This window comes from Corella eumyota, chromosome 6, assembly GCF_963082875.1.
Source record: "Corella eumyota chromosome 6, kaCorEumy4.1, whole genome shotgun sequence".
Taxonomy (NCBI): domain Eukaryota; kingdom Metazoa; phylum Chordata; class Ascidiacea; order Phlebobranchia; family Corellidae; genus Corella; species Corella eumyota.
The window spans coordinates 4358446-4376237 of NC_137495.1; the positions used below are offsets into that span (position 1 = coordinate 4358446).

At 30.2% G+C, this 17792-nt stretch overlaps 3 protein-coding genes across 3 annotated transcripts; 1 reads left to right on the forward strand and 2 right to left on the reverse strand.

The window, feature by feature from the left end:
- Positions 1-3525: 3525 nt before the first annotated feature.
- LOC145755689 (neuronal acetylcholine receptor subunit alpha-4-like) lies at positions 3526-12691 on the reverse strand. Its single transcript, XM_082571940.1, has 11 exons — positions 12586-12691; positions 12343-12503; positions 11745-11887; positions 11342-11531; positions 11050-11146; positions 10726-10871; positions 10492-10621; positions 4436-4577; positions 3934-3996; positions 3742-3847; positions 3526-3648 (listed from the first exon to the last, which is right to left on the reverse strand). The coding sequence occupies exons 1-11, from the start codon at positions 12689-12691 to the stop codon at positions 3526-3528; spliced, it is 1407 nt and encodes a 468-aa protein (XP_082428066.1).
- Positions 12692-13151: 460 nt separating this feature from the next.
- On the forward strand, positions 13152-15105 carry LOC145754555 (WD repeat-containing protein 25-like). Its single transcript, XM_082570628.1, has 7 exons — positions 13152-13356; positions 13532-13669; positions 13803-13940; positions 14018-14132; positions 14211-14381; positions 14449-14589; positions 14806-15105. The coding sequence occupies exons 1-7, from the start codon at positions 13154-13156 to the stop codon at positions 15037-15039; spliced, it is 1140 nt and encodes a 379-aa protein (XP_082426754.1). The 5' UTR covers positions 13152-13153; the 3' UTR covers positions 15040-15105.
- On the reverse strand, positions 14581-17752 carry LOC145754556 (peroxisomal membrane protein PEX13-like). The gene is made up of 10 exons (XM_082570630.1): positions 17576-17752; positions 17204-17285; positions 16813-16964; positions 16595-16725; positions 16369-16465; positions 16187-16299; positions 15968-16098; positions 15660-15892; positions 15310-15366; positions 14581-15237 (listed from the first exon to the last, which is right to left on the reverse strand). The coding sequence occupies exons 1-9, from the start codon at positions 17720-17722 to the stop codon at positions 15313-15315; spliced, it is 1140 nt and encodes a 379-aa protein (XP_082426756.1). The 5' UTR covers positions 17723-17752; the 3' UTR covers positions 14581-15237; positions 15310-15312.
- Positions 17753-17792: the final 40 nt, after the last annotated feature.

Sequence of the window (17792 nt, forward strand, 5' to 3'; positions counted from 1 at the left end):
TATAGTACCAATATATGGGTGGGGGGCAATAATTTTTTGCCCTAACTTTTTTATTTTTGGATTTTTTCGCAAATTTCTTTATCTCTTATGTTAGTTAGGGCAATGCGCATCAAATAAGATGTTTAATTTCAGGATTTGAAATTTTTCGAAAATTTAGTAAATATGTCATAACTTCATTAATATTAAATATTTTTTCATAATTTTTTTGAAATAGGATATTTTGACTAGTGCGGTTCTATTTGTTTGGTTTAAATTCGATTAAACTGTTTTAATTTTTTTGAAAATTCTGTTGGCCCACTTTATATAGTACCAGTATATGGGGTGGGGGGCAATAATTTTTTGCCCTAACTTTTTTATTTTTGGATTTTTTCGCAAATTTCTTTATCTCTTATGTTAGTTAGGGGCAATGCGCATCAAATAAGATGTTTAATTTCGGGATTTAAAATTTTGCGAAAATTTAGTAAATATGTCATAACTTTATTAATATTAAATATTTTTTCATAATTTTTTTGAAATAGGATATTTTGACCAGTGCGGTTCTATTGGTTTGGTTTAAATTCGATTAAAATTTTTTTAATTTTTTTGAAAATTTTATTGGCCCACTTTATATAGTAACAGTATATGGGGTGGCGGGCAATAATTTTTTGCCCTAACTTTTTTATTTTTGGATTTTTTCGCAAATTTCTTTATCTTTTATGTTAGTTAGGGCAATGCGCATCAAATAAGATGTTTAATTTCGGGATTTAAAATTTTGCGAAAATTTAGTAAATATGTCATAACTTTATTAATATTAAATATTTTTTCATAATTTTTTTGAAATAGGATATTTTGACTAGTGCGGTTCTATTGGTTTGGTTTAAATTCGATTAAAATGTTTTAATTTTTTTGAAAATTCTGTTGGCCCACTTTATATAGTACCAGTATATGGGGTGGGGGGCAATAATTTTTTGCCCTAACTTTTTTATTTTTGGATTTTTTCGCAAATTTCTTTATCTTTTATGTTAGTTAGGGCAATGCGCATCAAATAAGATGTTTAATTTCGGGATTTGAAATTTTGCGAAAATTTAGTAAATATGTCATAACTTTATTAATATTAAATATTTTTTCATAATTTTTTTGAAATAGGATATTTTGACCAGTGCGGTTCTATTGGTTTGGTTTAAATTTGATTTAAATTTTTTGGAAATTTTTATTGGCCCACTTTATATAGTACCAATATTTGGGGTGGGGGCAATAATTTTTTGCCCTAACTTTTTTATTTTTGGATTTTTTCGCAAATTTCTTTATCTTTTATGTTAGTTAGGGCAATGCGCATCAAATAAGATGTTTAATTTCGGGATTTGAAATTTTGCGAAAATTTAGTAAATATGTCATAACTTTATTAATATTAAATATTTTTTCATAATTTTTTTGAAATAGGATATTTTGACCAGTGCGGTTCTATTGGTTTGGTTTAAATTTGATTTAAATTTTTTGGAAATTTTTATTGGCCCACTTTATATAGTACCAATATTTGGGGTGGGGGCAATAATTTTTTGCCCTAACTTTTTTATTTTTGGATTTTTTCGCAAATTTCTTTATCTCTTATGTTAGTTAGGGCAATGCGCATCAAATAAGATGTTTAATTTCGGGATTTGAAATTTTGCAAAAATTTAGTAAATATGTCATAACTTTATTAATATTAAATATTTTTTCATAATTTATTTGAAATAGGATATTTAGACCAGTGCGGTTCTATTGGTTTGGTTTAAATTTGATTTAAATTTTTCAATTTTTTTGAAATTTTATTCGCCCACTTTATATAGTACCAATATATTGTGTGGGGGGAAATAATTTTTTGCCCTAACTTTTTTATTTTTGAATTTTTTCGCAAATTTCTTTATCTCTTATATTAGTTAGGGCAATGCGCATCAAATAAGATGTTTAATTTCGGGATTTGAAATTTTTCGAAAATTTAGTAAATATGTCATAACTTTATTAATATTAAATATTTTTTCATAATTTTTTTGAAATAGGATATTTAGACCAGTGCGGTTCTATTGGTTTGGTTTAAATTTGATTTAAATTTTTCAATTTTTTTGAAATTTTTATTGGCGCACTTTATATAGTACCAATATATGGGGTGGGGGGCAATAATTTTTTGCCCTAACTTTTTTATTTTTGGATTTTTTCGCAAATTTCTTTATCTCTTATGTTAGTTAGGGCAATGTGCATCAAATAAGATGTTTAATTTCGGGATTTGAAATTATGCGAAAATTTAGTAAATATGACATAACTTTATTAATATTAAATATTTTTTCATAATTTTTTTGAAATAGGATATTTAGACCAGTGCGGTTCTATTGGTTTGGTTTAAATTTGATTTAAATTTTTCAATTTTTTTGGTAGTCAGTTAGTACACGTCGAAAATTTACGGCCCAAATTTCCAAAAATTACCCCAAATTGGTCCAAACTTTGTCAGAATGTGAAACAGGAGGCGCTGAATCGAATAAAAGTAGTCACATCGCTCTATCTTATGTAGTTTTTAAGTAATTCAACAATTTGTGCAAAAAATCGAAAAAATGATTAAATTTGCCGATTTTTAGCGGTTTCTGGCCATTTTATCAAAATTTTCAAAAAAATCGCGATTTTTAAATATCGATTTTCAAAAAAGTTTTTTTTTGTATTTCTGATTTAATTTGTTATATCTTTTGTATTCCTGATTTAACTGTCTAACTAACTAATTTTACTTCTGCCTAGATTCGAACCTGACAACTATAAGTCTCCAACTACCTCAACATAACCACTCGGTCACGAGAGAACTTGAAATTAAACTGCGAAAACTTCAATGTAAGTGCGCAACTCGAAATACTTTGAAAAAAATTAAAAATGTAAATGTATTTTTTGCAAAAAAATGCCAAAATATAATTTTTCATTTTTTGCCAAATTTAGCAAAAACACCAAGACGTTTTCTTGTGGTTATTAAATAACGTAAATCATTTCTAAAAATTCTGAGTTTTTAAATTTATTAGATACTATAATGCACACAAAAATAACGTAATAAGTATTGGCATGAAGATGTTATATCTTTTCCACATAGAGGATAAAGATATATATAAAAAAATATATTGACGACAGTTTTTCATTTTTTTACTAAATCAAGCTGTAACGTGTAATAGTGCAAAGCCCAAAAAAGTAAATAATTCGACCAATGGTAGATGTTATAATTGATCCAATCATGCACTATCTGTCGCAAATATTTTTCCAATCTGTGGCAGTGGCCAGGTACTTGTATCTTCACTATAACAACTCAATGAAAAAATAAACAAAATCGAAGCCAGGTTGATCGTAAAATATAAAATAAAAAATATTCTGTCGATTACTGAGCCCATGAACTTCCACTCTAGTTGACATTTAATTACTTCGCCGCGCCTCTGAGTCCGTTCACAAATAAACCTATTATATTAAATATGCTTAGTAATTTGACAAAAATACATACTGGTAAAGTAAAATTTTGCACCTATACTAACAGAGCCTAACAGTCACTTACAGTAAATCTTTAATTGCCCTCGACTTTATTGGGTCAATAAATTTAGGGTGTGAATTTGCAGTTGATTGAATTTGAAATCTACTGTGGCAGTCGTAGTAAGTTGGGTATTTAAATAAACTCTAAAAAATATTTAAATCGTAAACTTAAATATTAATTAAAATCAAATTACAATTTATTAATAATATTTTACATTTTATATATTATAACGTTACCATGTCTTTATATTTATTTTTTAACAGTTTTGCAATGACTTTTCCAAAACAACGTGGTTGTGAATTAAAAGCAAATCTTTCTTCTTGGTAAATGTAATCAGAAAATCTAAATAAGGCAATGGTTGTATTTATTAAATTAAATATACAATAAATTAAAGAAAATATGGGCTACTGTTGTATTATATATTTTACCTTATTTCTGCTGTTTTTGAACCGTTGATTCCTTGGAACTTGAAAGCTTTCATGCCAAGTATTCTATAGAAAATTTAAAACTTTTTAACTTGGTTTCACCAATTTGTCTTTTTTTCAACTTACAGCGGGAAACTTAACTTTAATAATTGATGTTTTTAAGACAACATATAAATTAAATTCTGTTACAAAGATGAACTTATTTGCAAAGCTTAATACTGACAGCGTTGTGTGGTGGTAAGAACACTTGCTACACCACTATAAGGCCGTGGGTTCAATCACCACTGCTCTCATGCTGTAGCGCCCTTGAGTAAGATATAAACGGTATGACCTCCTGCTGAGCCGGCATTTAATTAGCAGCATAATTATCGGTCAATTATAATCTATATAATAACCCAAATTGCTAAAGGCAACTAGAGACTGGGTCGTAGTAAATGGTACTCTATGTTTAGGTCGCGCATTCGACCTTCCCACATCGAGAATAAAGATATATACAAAAAAATACCTTGGCAAAAAGGAAAGAAACACAACACGAACTCGTTTTCCCATGGTGTGTGTGGAGGGGTGGCGATAACATATATTTACAATAATAATTGAAAGAACAATCGAAAATGTTACAAACAGCGTTGTCGACAACAGATATTGTTCTAAAATATAACAGGTATTAAATCTGTGATCTTAACGTACATTTTTACCAAGTACAATTTAACGGAAGCGCCTGATGACAAAATCGTTTTCACAGACGTTTAAAAATTGTTTTTTTTATATTTTTGTTTATTGTTTATTTTATAAAATTAAGCAAGTTAAAATCTGGATTTTTATTTTCTTTATATTGTTTGCATTTATTAAATTTGTTGCAAAATGTTAAAAATTATTAGGTTTTCAATACAAAATGAAAAAAAAGAATATCTAACACACAGAGGAAAGTTATAATTTGCTGCTACTTGTCGACTTTCTCGCCGCAGTTGATCCTATTTCTTTATTTTGTTTTCTTTTATTACAAACCTGACATATCAGGATTAGAAAACACGAACGAAAAGTCTCATTTCTTGCATTGTAAATCAAAAAGTTCCATACGCTGTTAGTCAGTAACACGATAACTGCAGCAAACTCAAATGTTTCGAAGTCAAAGCCAATGCGAAGAGATGAGTTTGAATTAAAGGTTGGCCTTTTTAAAAAGAAAGAACCAACCACTGCAACAACGAGAGGTAAAAGACTCATCGTAAATACACCTATCATTATAAATAAGGTCTTAGCTAGCTGCCATTCAACTTGCAAATCGCGGCCTCTTGCGTGACTAAATGTAAACCCACAAGTAAAAAAGGTTGTTAACCAAGTTAATAGCAAAGGAATGCCAAATGCAAAAACGTACAGATAGAGTATATTTGTGCTTATCGGTGCAATAACGACTGAAGCCAACAAAAATTGGCGTAAATTAGTGACCAAAATGGGCAAAGTCGCTGTAATAATAGCTACCACCCACAAAGAAATAACAAGTATCTTTGCTTTGGTCTTGGCCTGAGTAGTGCTGTAAATAAGCGGCTTTCTGACAACAGCAAGACGATCAAAACTAGCCAGCATCAGACTGTACACTGATATCATAATCGACAAAACTGTGATGAAACCAAATGCTTGCCGATACTCGTTCGAAAATACGCGATCTACATCAAATATGGGTAGCATATCTAACGAGTTTCCCATTAAGGTATATTGATAGAATGCAATGCTGTATAAGTTGTTAACAGCCGCGGGTAAAACCAAAGCACCAATAAGAAAATCCGCACACGCTAACGAGAGTTTGTAAATTCCTTGACTGTTTCTTAATGGTTTTTTACTGGAGAGTACTACCACGACACACAAGTTGGTAAATGTTGTCAAGACTGCCAGTACTGCAACCATTACACCAGAAAGAATAAGCCCTACATGGCACCTAAAATATATATAAAAAATTTATTATCAATCAGGAAAAAAATATAAGAATAATACAACTCTTTAGTCAACGTTAGTGTGAAAAGATTTAGACATTTGTACACGAAATATATGATTAAGTTACTTACTGACTACTGCATGCCCAATAAGTAACTGAATGCTGTGTTGCACTTTTTGCGTCGATTCCACACCCTATTATACCACAAATCGACAAACTGTGCGAATTTAATTCTAAATAACCACCATATCGGTCAACTGTTTCGTATATCGCAACCTAAGCAAGAAGGAGAAATAAAATACCATGTTACCGTTTTCAAAAAGATTATATTACAAATACATTTTTTACAGTAGGTCTTAAATGCCATAAGCCAAAACTGTTTTAAAACCTAGATTTTTTTGATTAATAAATAGTCGCATAATATAAATCACCTGCACGCAAGGTGTTAAATCCTCTATTAGGTGTAGTTGAAAACTTTTTAGTTGTTTTATTAAAGAATTCCATTTAGGATTGATTTCAGCATTTTCTAAATATTTTTCAGCCTTAAAATTATTTTGGGAATCAACGTTTGAACCTAAATACGTTTTTACGTCGTCAAAACATGTTGTTCGAAAGCGTGAATAGTTGCAATTTTGTTCATAGACTAATTCTGTGAACAAGTTATGGGAAAACACTCTTTCTTTGCACTCTGTCGGATATTGCGGACAATCCCAATCTTGAAGAGTGGATAAAAATTCGGCTAAAGAGCCTTCAACAAAAAAATAACGATAGATACGCTCGCGTATCTCTTGACAACAAAACAGTTCAGTAGTTCGGTTTGCGATTCGTTTGCCCCTTAACTGGTGACATAAGTTAAGAGTAACATTCTCAAAAGAAAGGTTAACTGATACCGTCTCTAATTCTTGTTTAGGACTAGCACTTGTATTACCGCTTTCTATGAAAATAAACACAAGTTTTTATAAACTATAACTCTCTAAATCACTATTTGTAATAAGTAGGCAATCCTTATATCCCTAACCAAGGTAAAATAAAATACAAATGCTTACCAGATATGTTGTATGTTATAACATTGGTATTATTGCCAAACACTTGAATTTTGCTACACTGGAATGAAATAACGTTAACAAATAAAAACACAAATATAAATTTCCTGGTACACATAATTACTTCTACGACCATCCAACTACTAAAGTAATCAAAATTGATTATATAAAAACTGACATTTAATGATAACATCACGTCATTTCCTATGTTTTAACAAGAACTTTTAAGTTACTTTTTTTGTTTTCACATAAATATACGTGACAGCACTACTTTAAAAGTAGATATATCTTGCATAAATCAAGCAAATTTAACTTCAATAAGTTATTTATAAACTGTTTTAAAAATTAATGTTATTTTTAAATAATTAACGTTATTTGTATACGAACAGGCAAAAAAAAACAATAAAAAAGTACAAAAAAGTTTATTTTAGTTTTATTGCACATATGAAAATTTTTGTGTACATATGAAAATTTTTGAAAAGTATGTAAAACATAGGCCTACGAATAAATTTAAATTTTGTTGCTGCTGGTAGACTTTCGTACTGTGGTGGTCACTGCATTGGCCATCAATTTTCTTTTTTTGCAAACATGGCAAATTATGCTTAGAAAACACGAGCGAAAAGTCTTATTTCTTGCATTGTAAATTAAAAAATTCCAAATGCTGTTATTTAATAACACAATAACTGCTACATATTCAAATGTCGAAAAGTCAAAATTGGTTTTAAGATACAAGTTCGGGTTTCGATTGAATGATTCGTTTAATATAAACGTCCCTGCCACTGCGACAAGAAGTGGTAAAAGGCTGATTGTAAGCACCCCTACCATTATAAACAAGGTTTTTGCGAGTTGCCATTCAACCTGCAAATCTCGCCCTCTAGCGTTACTAAACGCAAACCCGCAAGTGGAGAACGTCGTTAACCAAGTTAATACCAAAGGAATAGCAAATCCTATTATATATAAAAAGAGGGCATTTTCACCGTCAGGCGCAATAACGGCCGAGGCCAATAAATACGAGTCTATACCAGGGATAAAAAGAGTTAAAGCTGCTATAATTATGGCTATTATCCATAACACAATAACAAGCCGTTTTGCCTTTGTCTGAGCCTGTGTAGTGCTGTAAATAAGAGGCTTTCTGACAACAGCAAGACGATCAAAACTAGCCAGCATCAGACTGTACACTGATATCATAATCGACATAACTGTGATGAAACCAAATGCTTGCAGATACGCGTTCGAAAATGTGCGTTCAACATTCGTTAACGGTAACATTTCCAATGTGTCATCCATAAGAGTATATTGATAAAAAACAGTCCTGTAGGTGTTATTAACAATCGAGGGTACCACCAAAGCGCCTATCAGGAAATCCGCACAGGCTAACGACAGTTTGTAAATACCTTGACTGTTCCTTAGCGACTTTCGGCTGAGAATAACCAGCACAACACATAGGTTGGTAAAAGTTGTCACGAGTGCAAAAACTGAAGCGGCCACGCCGTTAAACGTCAGGCCAGACTGGCATCTAAAAATAATAAAAGGTCAGTAGCAGTGTGGATTTGTTAATTTTGCCACAAGTTAAGTAATTGTCAAACTATTAATAAGTATCATTTATAGAAAGTAAAGTTTAAATAGAGTTTTTGATTGAAAAATTTATATTAATAAGTACTTATATAGATATAGACCAAACGGATATGATTTGCTCAAGTTAACAAAGTTGAAACGAGGTGATGTTGAAATTAATTTACTGACTCATACTTATGTCTCAGAAACTGAATGTCAAAGCACGGACTTTCGATGTTTTAATGTTTAATTAAAACAGTTACTGACGTTGCGATTTAATTTGACCGAAAGATATACGTAAATCAAAGCTATAAATATATTTTAATAAAAAATAATGACTAGATTTTATTTAATAAACGTAATGAACTTTGAAATAAATATGATGTAGCCTACTTCAGTAACAAAAATATCGTCAAGTTGGCAAAATTCTTTTCGACACCGAAAAATGTTAAATAATTACATAATATCCAACCTTGTTTTATGTCTACATGCCCATAAACTAAACGGTTGTTTTGTTGCACTTTTTGCATCGATCCCACACCATGTTATACCACAGATTGGAAAATCTCTTGTAAAAATCTCCAAGTAACCGCCATATCTATCAACTGTCTTGTACAACGCAACCTAAATATCAGTAAATGTTCAACTATTTGTTACTTTTAATATTCTTTTGTAAAAATTTGGCTAAAAAGCATGGCTAAATACCTGTACACACGGTGTTAAATTTTTAATATGATGAACTTGGTAACTTTTTAGTTGTCGTATCAAAAACTTCCATTTAGCTTCTGATGAATTATCCACGGCGTTAAATTTAACGTAAAACTGTTTCTCGAAGACTGACTTTGATTTTAAATACGATTTTACGTCGCCGAAACACGTTGTTTGAAAGTTAGAATGGTTGCAGCTTTGCTTATAGATTAATTCAGAAAACTGATTAATGGCAAAGAATCTTTCCTCGCATTCTGTCAAATATTGCGGACATCTCCAATCTTGAAGTGAAGATAAGTATTCAGCTAAAGATAAACCACCAGAATACCATTGGGAAAAAAACATATCCCGAATGGTTTGGCAACAAAACAGTTCGGTAGTTCGATTTGTAATACGCTTACCCCTTAACTGATAACACGAATTAAGATTGCCATTATCAAGGGTAAGGTTTGTTGATGCAACGTCAAAATCTTGTACCGAACTAGCTTTTGAAATACCATTTTCTAAAACAAAAAAATTGTGTTACTAGAGCCAAAAGCTTATATTAAAAAATAATTTTTAAATAGCCTAGTGCAAACACTTAACAAATTTAAAAAGAAACGCTATTGCCTACCTGATACGTTGCCTGTTGAATCTATCTCTGTGTTATTGTCAAACACTTGAATTCTGGTTGGTTGGACATATTCAGTATAAAGAAAAAGAACCACGAGTAAAGCTGGCCTAGCACCCATTTTGTCTTAACAAACTAACTTAATATAAAGTAATACAAATTCTCACCAAATAAATACTAACATTTATCTTATCGTGAAACACGCCAATGTAACTTTTAACAAAGATTCCCTTTTTCTTTTTGGTGTCACGAAATCAAACGTGATAGCGTACAACCGTTTCGGTTCTAATATAAACCTGCATATATAGATGAAATGAATTCTTTTTGTGTGTAGTTTATGAACAATTTCGCTTATATACTTTTAACATGTCACAACATGTCGTTTGATGTCAAAAACCATGCGTCAGAATTTCTTTACAAACTATTTCAACTTAACTTTCTTATTTATATGTGAAACTTTACAATTAAACAGCCGCTTAGGCTGTAACATGTTAAGTTTTAGGCATTTTTAGATGGATGAATAAACGTTTCTATCTTAATATAGTTTAAGCGTGTCATTTGACATAAGGTGTCATTTGACATACGCGCGAACCGGATAAAGTAATTAATAAATTATGTTGCTATTTTATTAAGAATAAAAAGTAAGTTACGTTAAATTAGCAACAACATTATAATAGTTTACACCAACACTTATTAATATCTTAAAAATGTTAACTTACCAAGTAACGGAATGACATGGGACGTTGGTGGTACGATTTCAATGATGAGTATAAGAAACAAGGTCAGCGTTACAAGCACGGAAATGCACAAAGTTATTTTCTCAAAACTTCCGACAGGTAAGAAAAAAATCTGGCAAAACGTAAAAAAGATATTAGTCTAATGAAAATTAAAAAAAAACAGATTTAATGAAGACAGTTTTAAATTACTTTAATTTGTTTAACAAAAACATTTACCATAACGGTTATTGCTGATATTTCGAAACAAGGTACCATGACATTAACTATGTAGAACAATGGTAATCTTTTTAGGATCAAATAATAAGTGACGTCGGTGTAAACATCATCGGCCGTGCTTCGATATTGGCGCTTGTTTTTAATACCTGGAATATAAATACAAATTCAATTTAGATATGTCTTTCAAAGGTAAAAATTTGCATAAAGAAATGGTAATTTTATCTTAGTTAATACAACTTTTCGTTGCTTAGTCAATTTTGACAGTGATTTTGTTATTAACGAGTTGATTTTTAGTTTAATGTTTTAAATAAAAGAATAACTTACCATATGCGGCTATTAAATTCCATTCTGCACTAACCCAAAACTTGGATAGATCCACCTTACCTAATTCAGGATACCCATCATAAGTATGTGCCATCACCTTCAACAAAAATCATTTTAATTGTACAATACCAACCCTTTAAAGCATATTATAATTCACTTACTGTTAAAAGAAGTTATACACAAAAAAATTAATTTGTTATACAGCCACATATTACAATGATAATATTTATTTACCAAAACTCAATTTCAGGTACAAATTTACCATTTGATTTAATTTAAAAGGTTGACTTACCATATCTACTTGATCTGACGAATGTGTCCAGGGTCCAAGTTTCAAGGAACAGTTTTGTCGATCAAATGGAAAGTAAGTGACGTCAATATAGCATGAACTCTTGAACAATGCTGGACCAGACCACGTGACAGTGCCGTTGTAATAAATTGTCGCCAGATTGTTTAGCGGAATATGAAAGTTGCTTTCCGCGCTGTTAATGTTACAATTAGTTACTTAAACTGACACTGCTTCCATATGTAAAGTTTTTAGGTTGCCCAAAGCAAATTATAGCGTCAGAACTCTTAGCGTTGCTTTAAGAACAGTAAAAAAGAAGATAAACTTTATTAGTAAACTTGTTAAAAGACTTTTATTAAATTTTTTATTTTAAATTTTTGCTTTTAAAAGTATGTTATACATAACCCACTTGTTATAAAGCAGAATATCGGGAATCCAAATTAGCTCAGTCTTCAGTCTAATACTTTCCAGATTAGCAAACTTGCTAGGATCCCAAACAATATCATAATCTAACCAGGTCATAGTTACCCAAAAGCGAGCCGTTAAAATTTCCTGAAAAAAAATTGTTGTAATAAATGAAACACAATCTAAACTTTGCTATGTAAATTTGCCTAATAGTCTATTTATTAAAAGCCGCGTTAATATTTTATAGTACTTTATTGCAGAATATTAACATACAACTGTTCACTAACTCGCATCACGTATCCTCTTCTACATTAACATTATAATACATCTTAAGTAACGAGTCACACGGTATAGCCAACGTTATAGAGAAAAGGTGTGAACACGTGACTATAGGTGTAAACACGTGATTAAATGCCGAAAACAACTTTGAGTAAGATAATGGCGAATTCGTTACAATATAAACCAAGTTATAAATCAGTAAAAACAAAGCCCCCATCCCTAATAGAATTGCCTATGTTTTGCAAAGATATTTTAACTTAAAATATATCTGTCATAAAACAGGTTACATTTAATACTTTTAACAGGTGTTAAGCACAACTTACGTTTTTTTCTGATAAATCAACTATTTGCACCAAACCAATTTCAAAATTGATAAAGACTGTGTCATTTATATTTCGAACAGGCCTTGTTTTAAACTTGCTACCAATGATGGCATTTGCAAGAATTTGTTCATATTCGTACACAGGTAGACCCTTTTCAACATCTATTTAAATAAAATATATTTATTTTAAATTTAACATTAAAAGTTAATAAAACTAAGAAGTAATAAATTAATTGAGTTTTACCTTCATATTTTTCTAAATGACTTTGGTTCTTTTCCGTGCTATCTAATCCAAAACAAAAGTTTAAAGTCGATGTCAACAAAATTATCACCATTCTTGGTAAATACATTTTCAATTTCTAAAATGTTTCTGTAAACAAAAAAACCTTTTAAAGTATATTTGTAAAACAACTTCATTCGTTTCTTGCGAAAGTACTGTGTTTCTAACGATTAACTTTTCTGATTAAAACGTAAATTAAAGCCATTTTCATTTGGGACATTTAATCACTACGAATCAATAATGTAAAGAAATGGCAAGGAAATTTAATTCCCCAAAAAATCAATAACTTTAATCCCTAACCAACAAGTTCATAAAACCTTGAATAATTGTTTTATGCTGAAATAGCTTAAGTCAAAAAACATAAATGTCTTTTGGTAGCACCTTTTTAAATTAACTACGCCATGCTTTGTTGAAAAACGTTTTTGTGGCACATGTTTCACAGCTGTGGCATAAAAGAAGGTGGTCACAAAACAGCGATAACCTCTTGTGTTTTTGTTTACGTTTTTGTTTTGTTTATAGTTTGTAAAATAAAATGGAACCACCCCCGGCAAAGAAAATACGGCCCTATGTCACTAAATACGAGAAACGAAAACAAATCAAACAGCAAAATATTTCACAAAATAACACAAAAGTAAGTGAAAAACAAAACATTAATGTGGACCTAAAGGAATTATTTCTGACTGACGAAACTGTTCTAGAATATCAAGACCGGACGGGTGACAGCATTTTGCCAAGGTAAATAAACTTTCTGTAATCGCCTTAATGGTTTTATAGGTGTTTACTTCCATATTTTTTAATTGTTACACAATTTCATTTACCAAAGATTTGCACAACTTTCTAACTGGTCTGTTGTTTAGCTGTTTTATTAGAAATAAGAACAAAGATTTGTTAATATTTTGTGATTTTTTAGAAAACCGTGGAAAAAAATTACTGTTTCAAACTCTCCTGTTTGGTGTGTTCAGTGGTGCAAGAAATATAGTCATTTGTTATCTGCCACATGTGGAAATTCATTCAAATTGCATGATGTTATGAAACATAAAGAAATAACGTCAGTAAGAATAGTGTGCTCCTACATTTATTTTAGACTTTTGCAAACGTTTTTTTGTTTTTTATGTAACTGACCCAAAATATTATTTTTCCAATTAAAATAAAAAAATTAAACCAAATGTTAATAATTTTAGACCCGTTTACACAATAGAAGAAAATGCAGTAACTAGATTTTGTGATTGGTCTCGGACAAGTTCTAATTTGGTTACCTGTAATTTTGACGGGAATATAAATATTTATGATTTTCTCAGCAATGGAAAAATAATAAACAAGTAACAATTTATTATATATTTTGTTGACAATTTTTTGGGGGCAAAATTAAACCAGTTTTACCTTAATTTATGTTCAGAATTAAAGTGGAATGCCATCCTACAACAGTAAAATGGTGGAAAGATGACGATAATTTAATTCTAATAGGAGGGGATAATGCATTTTTAGCTTCCTATGATATAAGGACAGGAGAGGTCGGTATAGTTTTACTAGAATTTTGATATAAAACATATTTATAAATAGGCCTATTCACTAAAAACTCGCATTTCTAGAAAGTCGTCACTTACAAAATAAGATGCGGAAAAGTTTTATCGTTTGATTTTCTTCAACATGGCACAAGTTTTGTGTCGAGTACAGACGAAGTTAGCAGACAGTCGGCAGAAAATAATTTAATTGTTTGGGATCTTAAAACGGGAGCCAAATTATCAAGTCAAATATTTCATGTAAGTAAAAGACAAAAAATATAATTATGATTTTTAAAATATTTTCAATTAAATCTTGTTTTTACAGGAGCGCTACACTTGTCCTTGCGTTAAAGTCCACCAAAGTGGTTCAACTATATTAGCACAAACAACAGGCAACTATATTGCTCGATTTAGTACACATAAACCGTTCAAACTAAACAAATTTGTTCGGTTTCAAAATCACATGGTAATTTATTGCACTATATAATCATATTTTACAATAATTATATGATTAATATGAAATGACAATAGGCTATTTATAATAATTAAATTGATTTAATATTTTTAAATTAAAAGCGATGATCTAGTATTTCTTTGTACATTAGAAAATGTAGACATATAACACATTAATATTAATTTAACAAGAATTTGTTTTTAAAACCTATTTTTTTATAATCTGTAGGTTAACGAATATCCAGTCAGTTTCGACATTTCAAACGATGGAAAATATGTTTACTCAGGAAGTTCAAATGGAACCTTGGTCTGTTACAAACATAACAACGGCAACTATTTAAGAACGATTCCGTTTGCACAAACAAATGAAGAAGTTTCGGCAGTTGACATAAAATGCCACCCCGTTTTGCCTAGTATGGTCGCAGTTAGCGATTGGTCAGGTCACATTCATGTTTTAAAATAAAATTAAGCACAAATTATATAAAAATGCAACAATGACAAGAAAACAAGGATTTTACAGCCCCATTCGTTGGGTTTAAAAAAATTACCAACTGTCATAGCTTTGGGTTTTAAAAATAACTGAATAGTAAGCCAACTAAGTATTTTTCTGATAACTGATAATTTAAAATGAGAAATTGTGGAAAATTGGTGAACTGCAGTGCTGTAGAACAAATAATCAGATTTAAAAAAAAAGTTGTAAGGGTGAGGTGAAAAAACAGTACAAATCTTGTACCTGTTACGACTTTTGTTCACAAACATTTTTGTCTTGTTCACCATGAATATTCTTCCACTAAAAAATATAAATTGAACTTTGTAAAAAAATTATTTTCGAAAAAATGAACTTTCTTGTAAACATATTTCAAATCTGCCTTTTTATTGCAGTTATGTATTTGTTGCCAATATTAGAGTAATTTTAAACACCAAAGTGCAATAAATTTAATTATGTCAAATTAATTCATTGTGTTTATAATATAATAATAAAAATAACAAGATGTTTATTAATTAACTTAAGTTTAAGTAATACTATTAATAACAGAAACATGTTAATTCCCTTATTTTTAATATTTGATAAAATAATTTTACCTCTTCATTTATAACTGCAACATTTGAGGAATTTTGTTCTTTTGGGTGATTTTTGCTTGAAATGGGGGTTGAAGGGGTTGAAGAAAGTGTGGGTGGTTGCTGAGGGGGTGTGGGAGGACGATTAAGTCTCCCTTTTCTTAATCCGAGAATTTTAACATGGTTTGCTGGTAGATAGCCAGTTGTTTTACCATCTGTGGTGCCGATTAACCAACCTTTGATGTTTGGTTGTAATTCTAATAGGATAGTAGGGTTAAAATTATCACCATAAAAAAGTCAAATTATTTTCAAGTGGAAAAAATGCTATTTACCTCTTGGTGCTAAAACTATTGTGTCTCCAGCTTTAAAAGTTAATTCTTGATCACTTTGTCTCTGAAAATCAAACTCTGATCTTGCTAAAACATGATCTCCATCTCCATTCACCCAGTTTAAGTTTGTTTCTCTGGTGAAATAAATAAAATTCACAATAAGACAATGCTTTTTTATATAAATTTAAATATGTGTTAAATTTAAAATGTGTCAGGGCTTACTTTTGGCTGCTAACCCCTTTTAAAAGTCTCCAAATGAGATAAGGGCCCCCAATAACAACTGCCGCAAACAACAATATCGGCCAGGATTTTTTTTGCGAAGGCGACATTTTTTTCTAGAAAAGAAAAAAATTTATATGTTAAAAACATAAGATTTTGAAACAAAAAAAGTGTTTTTTACTTACGGAACCATCAGACTGACTTGCAACATTATCCCAAGCATCATCACATTCTCCCATTCTTAATGCTGACAATGCTCTTTTATATATTATTTTAAACAACCTACAACAACGGGATATCGTGTAAAAAAAAGATATGCTGAATATATTAAAAGCAATGGACCAAACATAACCTGAGTTTAAAAATCAATAATACTTAAATTACAGATATTAAATATCAACAATTTGTTACCTAAATACAGCTATTGAAGAAAGAATGTCTGTAAATGTGGCTTTGACTCTTGAGAAGTGGTCTGCAACATCTAACACTGCCCGAAACGAACTATACACTGCACCAAATGTAGATTCAAGCATTTGTGAAACCTAAAAACAATGTTGGTTTGTTAGTGAATATGTCGAAAAAAGAAAAAATTAATAAAGTTAGATCAAGTAGTTTAACTATTATCTTACTGAAGTAAAGGCCCTGACTATGCTCTCCACAGATTGAAAAGCCTGCCTTGTGCTATCTTCTGCTTGTTGGGTAAAACCCCCATTCATTGGTTGACCATAACCCCTGTATGAATTTCCATACATACCCCCACCATACATACTTCCATAACCACCTAAAAATGGGACCAAATTAAGTTTTGTTTATAATTTTATTTTTGTTGACTTATATATATTAAAATGCGTATTGAAAAATATAAATTAATAAAATTATTAGTAATGTAAGAAAAAAATAAGATTATATAACTTTTAAAAATTTTAAAATATAAGACCTTTTAAAGTTTTTAATAATTTTTATCACACCTGGATATGAAACCTTTAAACTTAAATTTGTTTATTATTATTATTCACTCACCCATTCCCATATAACTAGAACCATAACCCCCATAACTTCCTCCCATTCCGTACATGGATGGTTGGTAAGAACTTGTCGCCATCTAAACAAATTCAAAAAACTTACAAAAAAACATTAAACTAAAAATTATACCAGACATACCATAATATAGGCTAAAAAAATAAAGTATTTTAAACAAATAATAAATGTATTAACTTGTTTTGTTAAACTAACCACCGTTTAAAAACAACATATTAACATAACACTACCAAACTAATTAATGTTTATGGAAAAACAAAAAATATTATTTTAACAACTAAAAAAATCAATTTTATTTATTTAAGAACATCTTAAAGTTTAACCTCATAATAAGAAATAAAAACAATAATTTACCTGTTCTGAAGGTCTGACAGGTACCGGGGGTGGAATTCTAGAGTCACTGTTGGGTAACTCAGAAGAAGATCTTAAAGTCCCGAAGTTTCCAGGGGATTGACCCCGATTTATTTCCCATGGTTTTAACGGGGCTCCGTTGGAGTTCATTTTTTAATATTTAAAAACAAAATTAATTCTAGTAAATCTGTAATTAAAATAATATAAGATTTTAGACAGC